Source organism: Sorex fumeus, unplaced genomic scaffold (assembly GCF_029834395.1).
Source record: "Sorex fumeus unplaced genomic scaffold, SorFum_2.1 ptg000024l, whole genome shotgun sequence".
Lineage (NCBI taxonomy): Eukaryota > Metazoa > Chordata > Mammalia > Eulipotyphla > Soricidae > Sorex > Sorex fumeus.
Window position 1 is genome coordinate 20753782 of NW_026606081.1, and position 21166 is coordinate 20774947.

The window sequence follows — 21166 nt, forward strand, 5'->3', positions numbered from 1 at the left end:
GCATTATGGTCTGAGAAGATTGTTGATATAATCGCTATCTTCTGAATGTTATGGAGGCATGTTTTGTGGCTCAGCATGTGATCTATCTTGGAGAATGTTCCATGTACGCTTGAGAAGAATGTGTATTCAGCTTTTTGTGGATGAAGTGTCCTGTGTATATCTACTAAGTCCCTTTCTTCCATTGTTTCCCTCAGATGAAGTATGTCCTTGCTAAGCTTGAGTCTGGTTGATCTATCAAGAGGTGACAAAGCGGTGTTGAAGTCTCCCACTAGTATTGTGTTGCTATCGATGTCTTTTTCCAAATCTATGAGTAATTGTTTTAAGTACTTTGCTGGTCTCTCATTAGGTGCATATACATTTATTATTTTAAGTTCTTCCTGTTGTACAGATCCTTTGGTCAATAGGAAATGGCCTTCACTGTCTCTTATGACCTTCTTCACTCTGAAATCGATGTGGTCTGATATTAGGATAGCTACCCCAGCTATTTTCTGGGAGCTGTTTGCCTGTAGGATTGTTTTCCAGCCTTTGACTCTGAGTCTGTGTTTGCTTTGACTACTTAGATGTGTTTCTTGCAGGCAGCAGAATGTTGGGTTCAATTTTCTAATCCATCCTGCCACTCTATGTCTTTTAATTGGTGCATTTAGCCCATTGACATTGAGAGAGATTATTGTTATGGGATTTTGTCCCATTGTTCTGTTGAAATTTGGTGTATTTGAGAGGCCTGTCTTGCCTTAAAGTAGCCCATTTAGTTGTACTTGTAACCATGGTTTTGAGTCTATGAAGTTCCTGAGCTGTTGTTTGTCTGTGAAACTGTGTGTTGTTACTTCTATTATGAATGAGAGTCTGGCTGGGTAAAGTATTTTTGGAGAAGCATTTATTTCATTGAGTTTTTTCACTATGTCCCACCACTGTTTTCGGGCCCTGAGGGTTTCATCAGAAAAATCCGCTGTGAATTTTAAGGATGCTCCTTTGTAAGAGATTTCTTTCTTCGATCTTGCTGCTTTCAGAATTTTGTCTCTGTCTAAGGTTTTGGTCATTTTGATCAGGATGTGTCTTGGGGTATTTTTATTCGGATTTCTTCTAGCTGGTACCCTTTGGGCCTCCTGGATGTGGTCACAAGTTTTCTTCAGCTCTGGAAACGTTGTAGCAATGATTTCTTTGACAGTTTCTTCTTCATCAAGGTTTTCTTCCTGTCCCTCTGGGACTCCAATAATTCTTATGTTACCCCTCTTGGCTTCATCACGATCTTCTCTTGCCATCTGTTCTCGAACTGTGAGTCTCTTTTCCATTTTCTGCTCTTTTCTGACAAGACTCTGAACTTGATCTTCTAGCTCACTGATTCTGTTCTCAGCCGCTGTTACTCTGCTGCTGAGGCCTTCCACTGAGGTTTTCAATTCGGCTACCAGGTTTTTCAGGTCTGACATTTCCGATTGCATTTTCCTCATTTCTGCCTTCAAATCCTCTTGTCTTTTATTGGCATTGGTTTCCATTGTTACTTTTAGTTCCCTAAGCATCCTGAGTAGCTCCATTCTGAATTCCTTGTCAGAGAGGTTGTCTAACGCTATAGTACTGTTGGTGTCTTCTGGGCTAGCCTTGTGAATAAGAAAGTTTGGTGGGCTTTTGCGTTGCTTTACCATTGTGACCAGTGTGATTTGGTCCTTCACACTGCTGCTACTGTTCTGGTTGAGTGAGGAGAGACTGCCAGGAGCCGTTCAGCTTTGTTGCTGCTAGATGTGCCTCTTCTACCTTTCTGAGTCTGAGCTTCTTCTCAATCAGGCGTTATTCTTTGTTTTATAACTGACATTGAGTGAAACTTTTGGAGGAGTTGCTATTTACTACTGAGCTTGTATAGATATTTTCAAACAGAACTTTTGTTGGAAATGGAGTAGGCGAGTGGGATTATGTTGAATTGTAGTAGAAGAGGTGAGAAATTTTGGTTGGTATTAGGTAACAAGTTGATGAAAAGGATGAAAGGATGAAGGTCCAAATTGCTTGGAGTGAGTGATAAACCTGCGGCCGCGTTAGCAGCGGCCCGCCCAGAAGCAGGCCAGGCCCACTTTTAGGAGGCCACGCCCCCTTCTTAGAGGCCACGCCCCTAGCCAGTCCCAGGCCACTCCCTCCCAGGATCCTGGATGGGGGGGCCGGTGGGCTGCTGTGCGCGCTGGTCCCTGAGCTGGACGCGTGCTGGGGGCTGGGGTCCGCGCTGTCCTCCGGGGCTCGCTCAGCGGGCGGCATGTCTGGGGTCAGGGGCAGGGCTCTGCTGTGCTCCTCCAACCCACCTGGATGGGGGGGGGGGCCGGTGGGCTGCTGTGCGCACCGGTTCCCGGAGCTGGACATGCGCTGGGGGCTGGGGTCCGCGCTGTCCTCCGGCGGGGCTCGCTCCGCGGGCCCCAATGATTCTTATATTGTTGAACTCATAACTCTCTGACATTCTCTTCATTTATTTTCAAACTATTTTCTGCCTTCTGCTGTTTCTTAGTGGTTTCCTTCTCATCTTGGATCTCTTGCTCAGATTTTGTCATTCTGCTTTCCAGAGCTTCAATGGACTTTTTTCATATCACCTCCTATATTCTTCATTTTGATTGTGGTATGTTTTTCATTTTATTCTTATGCTTTTATTTTCTTTCATTTTGTTATTTTGACCACACCTTGTGGTTCTCCAGGCTTACTCCTGGCTCTGTGCTCAGAGATCGCCACTGGTGGGCTCAGGGGACTGTATGGGTGAAGGATCAAACCTGAGTTGGAAGAGTATAAGGCATACACCCTACCCACTGTGCTAGTGCTTGGGCCCCTTGACTCATACCTTCTTGTGCTTTACTGATTGCCTGTTCTATAATTCCTTTGAATTCATTGAACATCCTCATAACGGTGTCACTTGAAATATTATCTGAGGATTTACTGGTGTTGTTTATGTCTTCAGTGGTATTGTTTTCACTTAGTGAGCTTGGTTGTCTTCTGTGTGTTTTCCTCATTGATTTTCAAGTGTTCTTTTTGTGCTGGGGATGTCTTTTCAGTCAGACCCCAACCCTCCACCCCCCAGAAGATACTGAGGGATTAGGCTGGTATTGCTCTCTTTCTTTGTTGATATTGACCACATGACAAGATGGATAACTGTGAGCAAAACATAACTTGATGAGTAGATTCACTGTGTGGCCACACACTTCAGGAACTGTGATGTGGCCATTTATATAGTGTGGGTGGGGTGTGCAGGTTAGCTGGAGTGAGGGTTTCTGCTTCCTGTTCTGAACTAGGTCCAGTTATGTCAGCTGGAAGAAAACCTCACCTGGAATGACAAATCAGCAGTCATCAGGTTAGGCACTGTGGTATAGGACTATTTATAAGGTGCAGGTCTTCCTTTTAAAATTGATTTTGGGGGCCACATCCACGGTGTTTAGGGGCAACTTCTGACTCGGTTCTCAGGAGTGAACTCTGGGGATGTTCAGGAACCGTATATGGTGCCAGGAATTCAAACTTGGGTCAGTGGGTGTGAGTTAAGCACCTTAACACCTGTTTTATTTCTCAAATCCTTGTTTTTCATTTTTTTAGCAATATTATGGCTTAGATAACATGTTTCAATAGTGCTAACCTTTATGGTTTTTATGTACAAAGCTACCACCCAAGATAGTCCATTGATGTCTTATATGATATTTTCAGTTCATTTCATTTCTCTCCCCAGACCCACTCTACACACCTACTTCCTTCACTGTTCAGTAATTTCAGTTTTGTAAACAAAGGTCAAAGACTTTTCATTGTTCTGTTCCCCTGTTTTGTTTCTTTGTACACTATAGATGAATGGGGTTGTCTTGTATTTTTCCTTCTTTCTCTGACTTATTTCACCGAACATACCTTTCGGTTTTATTCATGTTTTGTCTTTTCTAATAACTTCATTGCATTCGGTTGTGTATATAAATACCATAACTTCTTTATCCATTTGTCTGCCATTTGATCATTTGGGTTGTTTCCATTGTACTAATCAATGCAATTAATATAGGTATGAATTTATCTTCTCAAATTAGCGTTCTTGTGTTTGGGTACTACATATCAAGAAATGGGATTTCTTTATGGTTTTACCTTTCTAAGGAATCTCCATGCTGTTTGCCATAGAGGTTAGACCAGATGACATTTTCACTAACAGTGAATCAGGGTTCTTTTTTCACCAAATCCCTGGTTGTTTCGTCGTTTTGATCTACATCATTCTCACTGATGTGAGATACCTCATTGTCATTTTGATTTTCATTTTCTGATAATGTCTTCAGTGTACCTAATGATGTGCACTTTTCCATACACCTGCTGACCTTCCACATGTCTTCTTGAGGGGAAGTGTGTCTTCATCTCTCTGTCCACCATTTGATAGGGCTACTAGAATTTTGTGCTGTTGAGCTTTGTGAGTACCCTACTTGTCTTGAGTATTAGCCTTTATCTGGTGTATTGTATAGGACTATTTCCTCCTATCAGAAGGGTCACGGTCACGATCACGACCATCCTGTTGTTCGCTGATTGCCTCAAGCAGGCCCCAGTAACGTTTCCTTCATCCTAGCCCTGAGAATTTTTTTAAAAGTGCCATATTCAAGGCTTTTTCAGGGTTAGGAGAATGAGACCTATCATTGTTACTTGTATATTGCATATTGGGTACGCCACGGGGAGTTTGCCAGACTCTGCTATGTGGGTAGGTTACATTTGGTACCCTGCCAGGTTGTCCAAAGTAAGAGTGAGATAAAAAGAAGGGTGTCTTATTTTATTATTGTATTTTATTTTAGTTTCTTTCACCACATAAAACCTTTCTAATTTAAGGTAACTAGAGAGATTGTAAAGTGAGTAAGGTGTTTGCCTTGCACAGAGCAAACCTGGGTTTTATCACTGGCATTGCATATAGTCCCTCAAGCACTGCCAAGAATAATTTCTGTGTGCAGTGACAGGAATAACCTCTGACCATCACTGGGTGTGGCCAAAAAAGATCTATGAATCTGATTTTTTGCCAGTTGTTTATTTTTGTTTCTGTTGTCTTTGCCAATAGAGTTAAATCATTGAAGACACCTTTGAGATTCATTTCTTCGAGGACTCTGCTTAATTTTTTATTCAATGTGTTTTATAGAATCTGGACTAATTTTCAAGTCTTTAATCTTTGAATCAGCTTTAGTTGGAGGGTGAAACAAATGCAGTTTCAGTTTTTTTGCGTGTGCTATCAAGTTTGCCAACACTGTTCATTGAAGAGGTTTTCTTTGTTCCACTTAATGTATCTCCCTAGCTGATTTTTCTAAGTTCCAAGCAGGAGGGTGCGTTCTTTATAAAACTTGGTGGGAGAGGGTGGGGGTTTAGCACAATGGGTTGAGCACATGCTTCGCATGCATAAGATGGGGTTCATTTCAGGTACTGCATGACCAGGAACACTCCTAGGATTGAACACTGAGCACTGTGAGTGTGGTCCAATCAGACAAAAAATTAGGAAGATTCTAAAATTATTTAGGATTATAACCTAGTTAGTCAAGTCAGCTTGAAGAGGAAAGGCAAAGAGGGACATTTGCACTCCCCCACTTCGAACTAACCTAGAATAAGGTGACCTCACCAGCTGCTACTTTTGTAGTCATGCAGGTTTCAGGAATATAGGACAAAGCCACTGCAGCTGGATGTTGAGAACAGCTCAGATCATGTGATGCAGGATAAAAGTCTTTCTCACTGTGGATGCAGGGGCTGGAGAACTGCCTGCAGACCAGTAACACCCCCCTTCACCTTGTTTAACTTAGTGCTAGGTAGAGGGAAGCCAGGTTGCTAACATTCAGACATGAAGTGTTTGGAAGAAATCAGAGGGAAAGCAGTGACAGGTCTGGATGTGGGAATAGATACCTACATCTGACACCAATAGCATAAGCAAGCAGAGAAAATCTAAGTCAGAAGAGCTCGTCAAGCTAGGAGTGTTGACAATTCAAAGTATACCCAACGAAAGTGAGAAAAAATCCCCAGGAAGGAAGAACGTTATTCCACACAGGGATGTGGGTGCCACAGCTCACGTGGCCATCAGCACATAGATAAGTAGACAGGTGAGCAGGATCTGCAGAAACCTCGCTCTGCCTCTGTGACTGCAGTGAGTTGATGCTGTTAATGATTGATTATGCTGAAGGATTAGCTTTGAGGGTCACTTAGTATTACCTTACAGGATTTTTAAACCTCACCATTAATGTTTGCAAAGTAATAATGGGAGAAAGAATCCTAGTTAATATTGATCCTTCTGGGGGTTAATAAAATACATCATGCTGGCACTATGAGTGTCTCAGAACAAAAGAATCTCTAAGCCGTGGCACACTATGCTAACTGTGTTTCAGATGCAGTGTGCAATCCTTGAGTCAGCTGCTGCTTTTACTGTTAATCTTGGAACCATATTTTAGGTCAGTATTGCCAAATGATCACATTATTGAGTGTCTTTCATCTACCTTTGTCCTATTACTTTGTGTTTAGTATATATATATATAGGATGATATTATCATCTCTATGCAGTGGATGTGCAAAGAGTATCATGGCCTACAGAGCTCTGTGCTTTGGACTGATTTGTGTTATCTTTGCTTACTATATTTATGCACCAATCCCAGAGAACGTTGAAGAACCTTGGAAAGTGGGCTTTATAGATGCTGCTGTAAAGACAACTTCATTTCTGGTAAAAAAAAATTTCCAGAATATTGGGCTGTTATAATCTCATAGTTTGAAGTTACAAGTACTTATAAACTATTTTCAATTATTATTTTGAAAGAGACTTCGGTTTTCCTCTTAGGAAAACTCAGTTAAATCACACTAATCTTTCTAATTTAATTATTAACAAATATGTGTAATGTTATACAAAGCCGAGGGATATAAATATATGTGCTTGCAAATGCCTATCTTCAAAAATAAATCTATATTTGGAGAATTGTTTTACTTAGAGGAAAATTGTACGGCTGTTAAATAACTTGATTACCTGAAATTTTTTTCTGTGCTGATTTTTGTTTTGGCTTTTTGTTTTGGAACCACAACCAGAAATTCTCCGGCCTTACTCCTGACTCTGTGCTTAGGGTCATGCCTGGGAGTGCTCAGGGAACCATACGTAATTCCAGGAGTCAAACCAGTGTTGGCTGCATGCAAGGCAAGCACCTTGGCTGCTGTACTATCGCTATGGTATCATATATCCCATATTTCTGAAGACAATATAGGCTCACATATTCTCTTAAAACTTAAAAACATGCTAACTGTGTTTTTAGGATTTCCATGTGTAATAGTGTCTTTATGTTATTGTTGTGGTTTGGGGGCCACACTCAGAGGAGCCCAGTGTTTTATCTGTAGGTATCGTTCCTGGTGGTGTTCAGGGGACCAGAAACGGTGCCAGGTGTCAAACTGTGGGTTGTGGTACGTAAGTAGGGCAGTGCATTTAAAATATCTTTCTGGTTCCTATTAAGAGGCTTCTTTTAAGAAATTTACTCTCTTTACTATATAAATATCTTCTTTCTCAGTAGTTTTCATATTTTTCATCTCAGAAATTCTTTCCTTAGTGGGGTACATCTGGTAGTCCCAGAGGCTAGTCTTGGCTCAGTGTTCAGGTATGACCTTTGCAGCGCTCAGGGCACCATACGTGGTGGCAGGGATTTGAATTAGGGTTGTGGCTGCATGCAAAGCAAGCGCTTTATCTTCCCTACTGTCTTTCCAGATTTTCAGAAATTCTTTCTTTCTTTCTTTGTTTTGTTTTCTGGGTCATATCTTGTTGGGTTTACTCCTAACTCTACTCTCAGGAGTCACCCCTTTTGGGATCCAGGGGCTATCTGGTGTGCTGGTGACCAAACCCAGGCCACATGCAATTGTGCGATTATTCCAGCCCCTGAGATATTCTTTATGTTCTGTTGAGTATCCCAAAGAAATATTCATTTTATTTATTTATTTTTGGTTTGGGAGCCATAGCTGACAGTGCTCAGGGATCACTCCTGGTGAACTTGGGGGAAAATATGGGGTTCTGGGAATTGAACCCAGGTTTGCCACTTACAAGGCAAGTACCCTACCCACTGCTATTGCTCTAGCTCGCCCTCAAATAGTTGTTTAAGTGGATTATATGGGTCCATGTGACTAGATTACAAACTAACCTCAGTAGAACTTTATTTACTTAATAATTTTAACAGTGATAATAAATCCAAGAAAGGTTAATATATACAATATATTTAATCTTGATCATATATATATTTTAAGACATGAAACATACGTTATGATAGTAGTGTTGCTTTTCATTCTTGCTGTCCTCGCTGCTGAACCAACATGACTGTTTTTGCACTGAACCTATTTCAGTATTTCCTGTCCTTAACCTCTTGAAAACTCTACTGCACACCCATAAGGGAATTAAACCTTTAAAATGCAGGAAGTTCAATAGTATCGTGGAATCTGACTCTGTCAGGTCCCAGGGACTCGCCCTGGCCAAAAAAAAGATTCCAGGACTACACTTTGAAAACCACACTTTTTATCTATCTCCAAGCTTGAAATGCTGATTTTATGTTATTTTTATGATAATGCTAGAATTCAAACTCGATCTGCCTTATTGTCAATATCATACTCTCCTGTCAAAGCATGCTGCTGTCGGGACAGTGCAGTGAACCTGACAGTGGAGGTTCTAGGAGAGAGTGTCAACAGACAAACTGTGAACAAAGAGAGCATCACAAGTTGCCTGAGGCAGATGGTCTCACACCCCACCACGAGCACAGGGACGTTCAGTGAAACCAGACACTGGAACTTCTCCCACTGAATGTTCACCAGGTGAACACTCACAAGAGGCCCTTCGACCCACTGGAGAACAAAAGGGAAGAAGGACGAGCTAATGCCAGTCCACAAAATAGCTGCAATGCCGCCTTGATGGTTCAGAGTCCCTTACACATCACACCAACGAATGTCCCAGATTGTTTGTTCAGAGTGCATTACACTTCATGGCAATGAATTCTGGTTTCCTCACTAATATTAGCACATTCTGAAGAAATCTTGCCTTATCCAACACAAAAAAGAATGAAAATGCTGTACACCTAGCATAATAGTATATGTGATATGCATGTGTATATATATGTATAATTTATGTGAATAATGACCTGCTTCTACTGTACAAGAGATAGCCATTTTACATTTTTTTATTCAATTATAGTAACACAACTAATTCCTAGAAAGAAGTTAAACTTTTAATATATGAAAGGATAAAAAACAGTTCTTGACAAAAAGTGGGTAAAGATGGGCTTATGCATTTACACAATCAAATTATAGGTAATACAAAAATAGAAGAAATAACATGAGTTTCAGTGTCCATTGACCTGAGATATGACTGAACCTTTGTGTGACTGTTTTTCACTAGGTGAGAGATCTGATCAGCACGTTGAAGCACTGTTCTGAGAATGTAGTCTTGCTAGTTAACATTATGTGGTGTAACATGACATGCGTCACAACACTGGTGTGAGAAAAGCGTACTGCTAGTTAGCATTATGAGTACAATATGATATAACAGTTATTATTAGGGGAGGACCCTAAGCTATTGCTATTTAATTAACTTCAATAACTTTGCAATGACATATAAAATATAAAATAAGATAGAGTAGTTATTACTAAGAGTTCCAAAAGTTAACTCGCAATGTTCAAGAGGGTAGTTGGCTCCTGTTCAGTAGAAAAATGGTGGGCAGCTGCTTCAGGAAGAACTTTATGGGAGTCAGTCAACATAGTCACTAAAAATGAAAGGACCTTTAAGTCAGCATGACATTCACTTAGCTGAAAGGACCTTTAGGATGGTCACTTCTAACTAGCAATTCAAATATATATATAACTATTTTGATATATATAAATAATAGAAAGATAAAACTTATGCAACACTTATACTTATTCCCTGTCTTAATATTTTGAAGAGTTTCTTAATGAAGGGTTGGAAAGATAGTTTAGCGGGTAAGGCCAGACCCATGGCCTTATCATCTTGCATGTGCCAGACCCATGTATGACCCAGCACCATGTATGGCTCCCCCAGAATATTCAGGAGTGACCCCTAAGCATAGACACAGGAGTAAATCCAGAGTACTGCTGGGTGTGTTTCATGTTTACAATTGCATTTTCAGGATAACTATCATTGTCTCCATTCTGTGATGAAGACAATAAAGCTCAGAAAACAATTAATCCAAACATTTAATGACTTATAGAATTAAGATTCAAATCTAGTTAACCTATATCCCATCTCTATTTTTTGTTATTATTTCAATTGATAATTTTTATTTTATCTTTGGATCCAGAAAAATTTGTCCTTTTGATTTATACGACAGTTAATATTTGCCTAGATTCCTGAAATGTTCACATAAAACAATATTTATTTATTTATTATCCATGGGAACCTAATCCCTGAAAACCACTGTGTTGCCCCTTTGGGCAAGTGCTACTTTGCATGTGGCTGACCTGGGTTCAATCCCCAGAACCCATGTGGTTCTTTGGGTCTTCCAGGAATTATTCCTGAGTGCAGAGCCACTGTATACATGTATACCATCAAATCTGTATACCACCAGGTTTGGCCAAAAAACTAAAAGAAAAGAAAAAAAATTGGAAAATACATATTACATACATCCATGTGTCTGTGGTATGTAATAAAACGTCATTCATATCAAAATAGAATAAAATCTTGCAACTTCTGACATGATAAACATGGTGCTAAGTGAAATTATTGTCATTATATTTTAAATATTTTGAAAAGCAATCATAATTATAACATGAAATAATTATTATTACTTAATTATGCTAAGTGAAATATCCAGGCATAGAAAGAATAAAAATCTATGATCTCAGTTATCTGTGGATCTCAGTCTGTTATGAAAATAGAAGTGAATGGCAGTGTTAGTGTTAGGGGGTGAAAAACAATAGGAAGATACTGCACACAGGGGATAAAGCTGAACTTACCAGATTGCACTTACTGCAGAAGAATAAATCTAACAAAGCGAAATTGCGGGGACAGTTCATCACTTGCAGCTATTGTCACACAAAAAAGGGAAACTTTAAGGAGGATATGTCAGTTGGTAGGAATCCTTGCACTACGTATATCAAATTACCGTGTAACATGCCTTAGATATACATAATTACTATTTAAAAGATAAATTTTCCTCTAGAAATTAGTGGCATTCCTGCTGTCATCCTCTCATTGATTTCCAGCTCCTATCCAGAGAAGAGAAAGTACTTTCTATAACTTCAGTCTGCTTTTTGATTTATCTTAGTGAAAAGGATGGGTATTCTGCTGTTGTGTGCAGTTATTCTATCCATATCAATGAGATGAAGCATTTCTTTACTTTTTATTATTTTGATATACCTTTAAAGATTTTTAAATTTTCAATCAATTGCCAAGTAACAAATATTGTTGTTATAATTATGTGTATTCTCATTTTCCGTTTCATCTCTGTGCATGTCATTTATTTTGTAATTAATAAGTATGCATTCATTTTACATTACTATCTTGGTGGATAGATTGTTATATTATGTAATATACCTTTGTTCATGAACTTTTTCCTGGTCTGGCATCTACTTTGTCTAATATTATTCAAGCCTCTAGATTTTTCTTTTTAATTATTATTTGCGTCCCACCTCATTGAGTATGGCCTATGTAAAAAGACCAATAGAAATACAAGTGTGGGTAGGCTGTAGGAAAAAAAGACCCTTCCTTATTCTTTTGTAAGGAATGCACAGTTGTTATGAAAAACAGCACAGAGGATTCTCAAAATACTGCCCTATGATCTAGCAACTATGCTCCTGCATCTTTACTCAAAAACATCAAAACTCTATTATGAAAAACTACATGTTCATTGCAGCATTATTTACAATAGCCAAGTTAAGAAAAAAAATTCCTAGGATAAATTAGAAATAAGTGGATAAAGAAGACATCATATAATGACACAGCAGAATGCTACTCAATTATAAACGATGAAATCTTGTCTTTTGCAACAACAGTGAAGAAACTGGACATGAAATAAGTGGAAGTGAAATAAGTTAGAAGGAATAGGACAAGCACCAGATCATTTCCCTTGCTGTTTCTTTATGCTTGTCATTTACTTCTGGGCTCGATTTCATCTTTCTTCCTCCAGTTCCATCAGTATTGTAGCAAACAGCAAGAGTTCATCTTTTTTTGTAACTGCAAAGTATTCCTTTGTGTGTGCTGAGAATCTGGGTTGTGTGCCGATTGTGGCTATTGTAAATAATGCTGTAATGAACATAGGTTGCATATGTATTTTGAAAAAAAGACACCTAACTAATTGGGAGGAAGCATTTGTTCATCACACATTAGACCAAAGGCTAAGATCTAGGGTATATAAAGAACCTGGTGTCATAGCCCTGACAAGTGGTCAGTCTTGTGGTTGCCACACATTTGCCCAACCCAGTGGTGCATGTGCCACACACCCAGTGACACCTGGAATCCATGAAGGACCAGCAATTGAGTCCATCCTTGCCCATGCTACATATATGCCCAACTACTTGAGTTATCTCCATGATTCCATTCTTCCTTTCTGAAAATAGATTTATACACATTTAATGTTGCTCAAAATTTTTTTCACTATTTGATTTTGCTATGACAGTGTATGTTAACAGAAAATATGGGTCTGATAAGACAAGATCAAGTATTTTCCACATTTGTGAAAGTGGACTACACATCACCAGTGTCAGATTCAAACATCACAGTGACAGACACCACCTTTGATGGCATTCCAGTACGCTTGTATCTGCCCAAGAGGAAGTCCGACAATAAGAGACCAGCTGTCATCTACACTCATGGTGGTGCCTATGTCCTGGGAAGTTTCAGTAAGTATTTTCTATATAAGCAAGAGTATGTGTGTATGTGTGTTTCATGACACACATATTTAGAGTCAAATACTTTGTATATATATACTTTTATATGAACATGTCAAAACATTTGTTGACGTGAATTTTTTGCTAGTGTGTGCTTAGATCTTAGCTGAGAAATAGAACGTCAGTCATGAGTCATACATATTTCTTAATGTACTATTTGGCAAATAAAATCACAAAAATATCAGATGAGATTGGTGGTGGGTGTAATGTGGTAACGTATTTTGAAGAAGTGTGAATGTACCCCAAACCAGTGTCTTCAAATAAAAATGGGGGTAAAAAACCTTTATTATCAAATAAAATAACAGTTACGGGGTAACTGAGAAAATCAAGTAGTAAAGTTAAGTTAATTCAAGTAGTTAAGTTTGAATAGGATCAGGACGACTGCTCAAAGGAAGTGGGAGAAATCACAGACCTAACTTGAATCAAGACCCTAAATTGAATCTCCAGAGATAGAAGGTCCCCTAACATCCCCAGTGTAGCATTGTTGACACTACACTCACCCCTATCCCTCCGACCGGAGCAGAGTAATGCTCACGGCTTGGTCCAAGCACCAGATGTACAGGCCAACATGACTCCTTTGTGCAGTCAGTCTGGCGTTGTGTAAAGGCCCCAAACAATTTAACCACCCAGCAACTTGATCTTAAGAAGAGGTCCTCACCCTGCAGTCTGTGCATCTGCAGCCAGTTCCCCTGCCTTGGAAAGGACACAGAAACTTTCTGTAGTCCTCCCCTGCACATCTCAAACATCCGCAACTCAGCATGGCCATAGAAGGGCATAATTGGTGCAGCAGGGAGAGAGCATGCCTTGCACACTCAGGACCCGAGTTCAACCCCTGACACCACATGCCCCCACTCTCTTCACTGCAGACGGTAGCCACACAGCTCTCTGATACTACAACATTGATGACGGTCCCCTGGGCATTGATAAATTCACACTCCATTAAGCCTTTACTTCTTTCTGCTCACGTTTTGGGAAAAGACTGGTTCCTTTTTGGATCATGCATGGTAGTGTTCATTGCTGGGAGCAGGCCGCACCTGGCACTGTGATGGGATGAAGAGGTACCTGGGGATCAAACCTGGGTCTTCCTCATGCGGAACATGTGACCTACCCGTCTGAACAATGTCCCCACCCAAAATGACATTTTCGTCTTTTGGCAAAGTCTCTACCTTGCTTGGGATTCTATTTCCTCCTCTGTCATTATTTGGTTTAACAGATCTTCTCTTTCATTCTTCTTCCTACGATCTTGTCCTCTCAGATGACTCCTATGCTTGTTACTTCTTCTTCTATCTTGACATCCCTGAGCCTCCAAACCCTCTCTCCAGTGCTTCCTCTTTCGCTCTCTCTATTCGGAAGACTGTAGACTCTGCTTTCCCATTTTGAATAATTCTTTTAACTAGAATTTGAAAATGACCACTCCCTTCTGATCATTCTCTATTTCCTAGAAATCTAGGACTGTCTTTGGACTGACTTGTTTCTGCCCAGAATGCCTTTTCCTACATTTGTGCATTTCTCCTTAAAGCAAAACAAATATACGCAAGAAAGGTGCTGTCTTCAAAAGTGTTCATATTCCTCAGTATTGCTTTCTTTCGTGTTTGGCTCTGCATGCACTTGTATTTAGTGTTCTGAATGCTTCAGTACTTCTCACACCCATGCTGCTGATCTCAAGAAATGGAACTCAAGTCACAGCAACCACCTAAATACCAGATCAATATATGCTGCTTTTTGGTCCACCAGCACTCCTGGATGAACCAAAGGTCATTCCAGTTTAACGTGACCAAACGGAACCTGTAAGGGGTGACTTCCAACAGTTTCAGAAAAAGGAAACAGCAGGAAAAGCTTCAGCAAAACAAGCAGTGAGGAAAAAAAAAAACTCTCTGCCATTAAATGGCTAATATGGTTGATTACTCCTGTCCTTAGCTCTCACACTAACAACCAGTCTTGTCCATCTCACATCCTGGGTCCATCCTTCCTTTCTTTCCACCTTGAAGAAACTATTTGTTTTTCAGACTCCTATGTTTCTGCTCCTCTAAGTAGAGGAGCACTGTTTCATTGTCAAGGTCACCCCACCTCTGATTCCAAACTTGTGACATGCAACCAGGATTGTGTATACTGTTGAAATTTTTTTTTGCAACATTCACCACCTGTTCACAAAGAAATCCTTGATGTAATACCAAATATTGATGCCTGTGTGTTAATTCCCTCTTTGCTTCTACTTCCTCTTCATGATCCAAATTCAATACATTTCACTGCATCTGTTCCATGAGTATGAGTATTCCACACTCTCAGGCTGTTTGTTGGTGTTGGTGGTAGGAGGTGATTATCAGAGGACTTACTTCTGGTTGTAAGGGAAATAAGAGGACTTACTTCAGGGAAACTTGTGTGGTGCCAGCAATCAATGAGGTTCTGTCAGTGCGAGGAAAATGCGATACATGTAAACCAATGTGGAACAATAAACAATAATAATAAATAATAATGATAAATATAAGCATATGGCACTCTCAACCTCACCTACTGTATTTTCTCTCTACCCTCAAACTCTGATGTATTGATCCCTTTGGCAGTGACCATCCCCATCTGATAGCATCATCAGATCTTCTGTCTTTGAACCCACACACACTGAAAGGGCAGTGGGGACATGGGGAGGCCACCAATGAGTCATGCCCCACACTTCAAAAGTGTAGGTTGTTTCCTACTCCTTTCTATGTCTGTGTGTCTCTTTTTAATTTTCAGAGCTGAGAGGCTACAACTTCTTGAACAGAGAGACGGCGAACACACTTGATGCTGTTGTTGTGGCAGTGGAGTAAGAACCTGGTTTTCCCTAGTAACTATGATGTCTAGTCCTTTGACAGAGGGTTGGTTTTGACAGCAAGCCATCCAAGTTTCATAACATACCTTATATTTCAAAGCAGTAGCTTAGATAGTGGGCTGGAGCGATAACACAGCGGGTAGGACGTTCACCGTGAACGCAGTCAACCTGGGTTCAATTCCTCCGTCCCTCTCTAAGAGCCAGGCAAGCTACCGAGAATATCCAGTCCACACGGCAGAGCCTGACAAGATCCCCGTGGTGTATTCAATATGTCAAAAACAATAACAACAAGTCTCAGAATGCCTGCTGGTGCCCGCTTGAGCAAATCGATGAACAACAGGAGGACAGTGCTACAGATAGTGCAGTTTAGAATGAGATCGATTCTAGATTTGATTGGGAAAAATACAATATTCAAACACAGGGAAAAATTGCTCACTGGACTTCTGGAGAGTAACTTGTGAAATCATACAAGTTTAATAATGTATGTTTTGCTGTTTACTTTCTTTTTTCTCATTTTGTTCTGAAGCTATAGACTATCACCAGAATACCACTTCCCTATTCCCATTGAAGATGTCATTTCAGCAGTCAAGTTTTTTCTGCAGGATGAAATTCTTGAAGCCTATGGGGTGGATCCCACCAGGATCTGTATTTCGGGGGACAGTAGTGGGGGCGCATTGGCAGCAGCAATGACTCATCTGGTATGCTTTCTGTATTGGATATGTTTACAGGATTCACTGCAGTTCTAAAGCAAAAGAAGAGTTGTGTTTGGGTTACAACATTTTATGGTCTCACACTTTATCAACTCCTTTTGCATAATGTTATCTTTTAGCATATCTGGCTTTAGTGATATTGTAAGGGCACTATTTTCCTAAAGCCCTCTTTTACATGACTTGGTTTGAAGAAACTTGGACAATTTCCAAAACCTATTATTTAATGCGTTTGAGCACTTGAGTTTTTTCTGGGTCACTGTAAATCTCTCTCTCTCTTTTTTTTAAAAAGTTTTAGAGTATTTCGACTACACGGCAAAGCTTGGCAAGCTACCTGTGACATATTCGACATGCCAAACAGAGTAACAAGTCTCACAATGGAGACCTAACTGGGCCTGCTCGAGCAAATTGATGAACAATGGGAGGACAGTGCTACAGTGCAGATCTTTTTAAAAAAATTTTTAATTTAATTACAGAACTGTGATTTACTATTGAAACCTGCATTTTAGACTTATAATATTTTCAACTATAAAGTCTTCCAAGTATGAGGAATACAATAATAATAATAATAAATTCATGTACAATAATACATGAATTATTGTAATTCATGTTTGAAACTTAGTGACACATTGTCAGGTAACACTGACTCCAAATGCTTTGCTTGTATGGAAGTCACTATAATAAACAAAGAATAATGGCCTGCACCAAAACATTTCCAATTCCGTACATTACTTTACTACTTCTCATCACACTATTTTCTCCAGAAGAGTAGCTGGATATCAGGAATACTTCTTTTAACATGGTCCAATTTTTCTTTCTGAGCCACACTTGTGAATGTTCATGGACTACTCCCATATCAGTGCTCAAGGCTTGGTCCTGGAGATTGCTTAGGTGACTAAGGTCAAACCGAGGGATCTGACATACAAAGCATGTGCTCTGGCCCTCAAGCCCCTCCCCCCGTGCTCCTAATTTCATATGAATTCAGCTATTATGTGTTTGATATTGTATTACTATATTTATTTTCTCAGGTAAAATTTTAGATAAGTTGTCCTGTTCTTGATAATTTTACTAATCGTATCTTTGGTGATCAGACATAAATAAACGCATAAGTATGAGCATGCGTGTGTCAGTGTTTCAGACAATGGGATGATTTTCATGCCATCTAAATAATGTATAAAAATGTGAAAATCTCATGAAGCACACTATCAATTTTTTTAACAGTTTACAATGTAACTGCACATATGATCGAGCTCTTTTGTTCCTGTTACTCATTCACCTTTCATTGCTTGTTTTCAGGTACAGAATGATGCCGAATTTAAAAACAAATTCAAGGCACAAGCTTTACTTTACCCAGGCTTACAGATAGCTGACCTTGCCTTGCCATCCTATCAGGATTATGCAAATGGTCCGATTCTACTAAGAAAAATGGCTATTGAACTGGGAAGCCTATTCATCACTAAAGACAAAGCACTTAGCCAGGCAATGATTTTAAACAAACACATGCCTTTGGAATCAAGACATCTGCTCACACGGGTGAACTGGAGCACTCTCCTTCCTGAGAAATACAGAAAGAACCGTTTATATACTCAGCAAGTTCTTATCTCTAACTCTTCATATCCGCAGATTTTGAATTCCACATTATCACCTTTGTTAGCCAGTGACTCTCAGCTACAGAATGTACCATTGACGTATGTCCTCACCTGTGAACATGACATCCTACGAGATGATGGACTTATATACATCGCACGTCTTCGAAACCTTGGTCTTAATGTCTCTCATGACCACATAGAGGATGGAGTCCATGCAGCACTATCATTAACAAGATTTCCATTTTATTTACGCGTGGGCATGAGGATGAAAGATAAATACCTTAGGTGGTTAAAAGAAAATCTATAAGAAGTACATGAAACTAGCCAGTCCTGTCATTAGTATTATAATGCAAAGGTTATATTTTGAAACTTCTGGGCAAAGGGAATAGAACAATGATATTAGTTTTTATCAAACCCTTTTATATCAGTAATTTGAGCTAACCCTACATTCAAATCAGAGGGAACATCAGTTTATCTTCTTAAATCATGCTAACATTACTTTATTATTTCTATTTAGTGTGGTATATTCTTCTCAACAAACTCTAAATATGTGCCAATTGTTGTGTGAATATTCTTTCCATCGAGGGCACAGAGATAGAACTGCGTGAAGAATTCTAAAAATGGCTGGAGGGCTGCTAGCTCACTCTGGCTGGACAGCAGTGAAGAAGCATCCCATGGCTCTTTTATTTACTATCCTACGTACACACATCTAATGCACCCAGTACAAAGAAAGCATTAACAGGGAAAGGGGGTTACAGGAGGGGCACCAAGACATCAAGGCTACATTGTTCTCTCACGTCTGCAAGCTCAATAGTCGCAGCCTCCAGAAAGGAATACAAGGCCAAGCAGTCTGGCACCATGAGCTTCGGCCCCTTGCACCTGGAGTGATAAGGGGATGTGAGAGAATGTCTGTATTCCAAAGCTGAGCTGGGTCAGGGATCTGTGAGAGAGGAAGGATTGCTTCTGTGTAATAGTTAGAGCTAAAAGACAGCCAAAGGAGGCATATGTTAACCCTGTCCAGACCAGTTCACATGAGTCATGGCTCGCCCATTTTCATGGGGCCTATGTTCCTGCCCTCTTGTGGGTCAGTCTCCATAGGCTCATCCTAACAGTCTGGTTGGGCACCAACAGCCAATAGTAGTAAAAGTAAGGCTGATGTTAGACAAAACAGGCATAAAATCTTCCAGACAATGATACATGAGGTAGTAGTAGGAAGAAGGAATGGGAGAGGCAAGAAAAGCACAATAATATTTATTTACTTAATGCAGGGTCTGTTCTAAAATATAACACTACAATTTCTTACTTACAGAAGGAACAGGTTAACACATGGACTATACTCAAAAGTTTAGAAATCTCAATACTGATGTTAAAAGAGGCTATTTCATTTATTTCTGTGTATTTCGTATTAACCCAAGTTCTCCAGCCAGCTGTACAAGATTGTCAAAATTTTCTATTGCTTTTCGTGTGTTTACCGGCTCTCTGGTCGGCTCTGTCTCACCTCCTGCGTTAGGTGCCCTAGAGCCACTGTGTGTGGCCTGGATCGGGATGGCTGTTGGCCAAGGGCAGATGAAGGAAGAAGCCAGGGCCAGGCTGGTTGGTGTTAGTTGCAGTCTATTACAATTGTCTCCTCATTCCTGTCTCTCCTTGTCTCCCCAGTCCACTCTTTCAGTCTCCTTATATCCCCCAGAATGAGGGTTTGGGGTAACAATCACACATAGGTGTGGTCACAATCAATAGGATTAAAGTTCTTCCCTCAGGGGTTGCTGCTTCTAGGACAGATTCTCTTTCAGCAGGATGACACACCCAAGGGCAGAATCCCACAAGAGTCTCTCCTCTCCTTGTCCAACAAACATATAAGCATTCATAATATTAATCATTTTGCATGGACACAGTAAGAGGTGGATTAAGTTTATAGAATTGTTCTCCTGGGGTCATCTCGATCTCAGACTACAGTGCTCAGGACAGATTAGTCTTTCATATCCCTAGCAGGGTCCAAGTCTCATCATTACTTTGGATCATGACAGCATTTGTCATGATCAAGCTCTTAACTTATAGTTAAGAATTGTGGCACTTTGGTCAGGCCCATCTCGATGCCAGGATAGCACATAGCTTACCGCTTGCTCTGGTTCCATCCAGTCCCTTGTCGGGACCCTGCTTCTGGGAGCACTAGGAAGTGAGGGCAACTGAGGCTTAAGTTGAGAAAGCAGGTGCCCTGGAGTGAAAAATATTCGAAGGCAATTAAATTCCAAGTTACAAAAGCATAATATTAATTGTCTTTTTGTGACGATACAAAAGGACATTGCTTTACAATAGCCATCCAAAAGACATAAGGAGAGGAGAAAGGCAATATTAATTTACAATATAAGTTCAGTGTCCTAGAAAAATCTGACCTTACAAATTAACAGAAGCTGATTAGGGAAATAATCTGATTAACTTTGGGGAAGAGAGCATAGAGAAGTAGTTACAAATAAACAAAAGAATGGGAGTGACTGGGATGGGTGTGACCAGATAAACCTAAGCTGCCTGAGGAAGGACAAAACAGTGTTATCCTACAATGAATTATGTATATCTCCATCATACAAAACTAGCAGGCCTTTAAGTTGGTTTTCTTCTGGCCACTGGTCTCCTCTCTGAAGCTGCCCCACTCTCTCCCCCTCCAAAGCAGTCAGGTGCTATAGGAATTTGCAACTGAAATGCATTTACCTTCGGGGACAGCTCGAGAATTGTCTAAATTTCTGAGCTCCTTGGGATACTGCTCTTTGAATGTGGGTATTTGGTGGTCTTTCCTGAGGTCAAGTAAACTTGATGCTGAAAGTATCTAAGTATCTCTTGTGAATTTGATCATGAAGCTAACACCAAATATGATGTTCTGTTTTGTAGTTTGAATGTATCACTTCAGTACATAATCTGTTCATCATCCTGTCAGTGCATAACACCATCTTATACTCTCTTGGTGCAGCAGGGAGGGAGCATGCCTTGCACACCCAGGACCCGAGTTCAACCCCTGACACCACATGCCCCCACTCTCTTCACTGCAGACGGTAGCCACACAGCTCTCTGATACTACAACATTGATGACGGTCCCCTGGGCATTGATAAATTCACACTCCATTAAGCCTTTACTTCTTTCTGCTCACGTTTTGGGAAAAGACTGGTTCCTTTTTGGATCATGCATGGTAGTGTTCATTGCTGGGAGCAGGCCGCACCTGGCACTGTGATGGGATGAA

General features: G+C 40.2%; 1 protein-coding gene across 1 annotated transcript; it reads left to right on the plus strand.

The window, feature by feature from the left end:
* Positions 1-6508: 6508 nt before the first annotated feature.
* Positions 6509-18246, plus strand: LOC130023797 (arylacetamide deacetylase-like 2). Its single transcript, XM_056114403.1, has 5 exons — positions 6509-6646; positions 12567-12789; positions 15568-15637; positions 16170-16341; positions 17647-18246. Exons 1-5 carry the CDS (start codon positions 6509-6511, stop codon positions 18244-18246), a joined length of 1203 nt encoding a protein of 400 aa, XP_055970378.1.
* Positions 18247-21166: the final 2920 nt, after the last annotated feature.

Coding starts and splice junctions, on each gene's coding strand:
- LOC130023797 (XM_056114403.1), top strand. CDS start 6,509: ATGGCCTACAGAGCTCTGTGCTTTGGACTGATTTGTGTTATCTTTGCT. Junction 6,647..12,566: donor TAAAGACAACTTCATTTCTG/GTAAAAAAAAAT, acceptor TTGCTATGACAG/TGTATGTTAACAGAAAATAT. Junction 12,790..15,567: donor CTATGTCCTGGGAAGTTTCA/GTAAGTATTTTC, acceptor TTTAATTTTCAG/AGCTGAGAGGCTACAACTTC.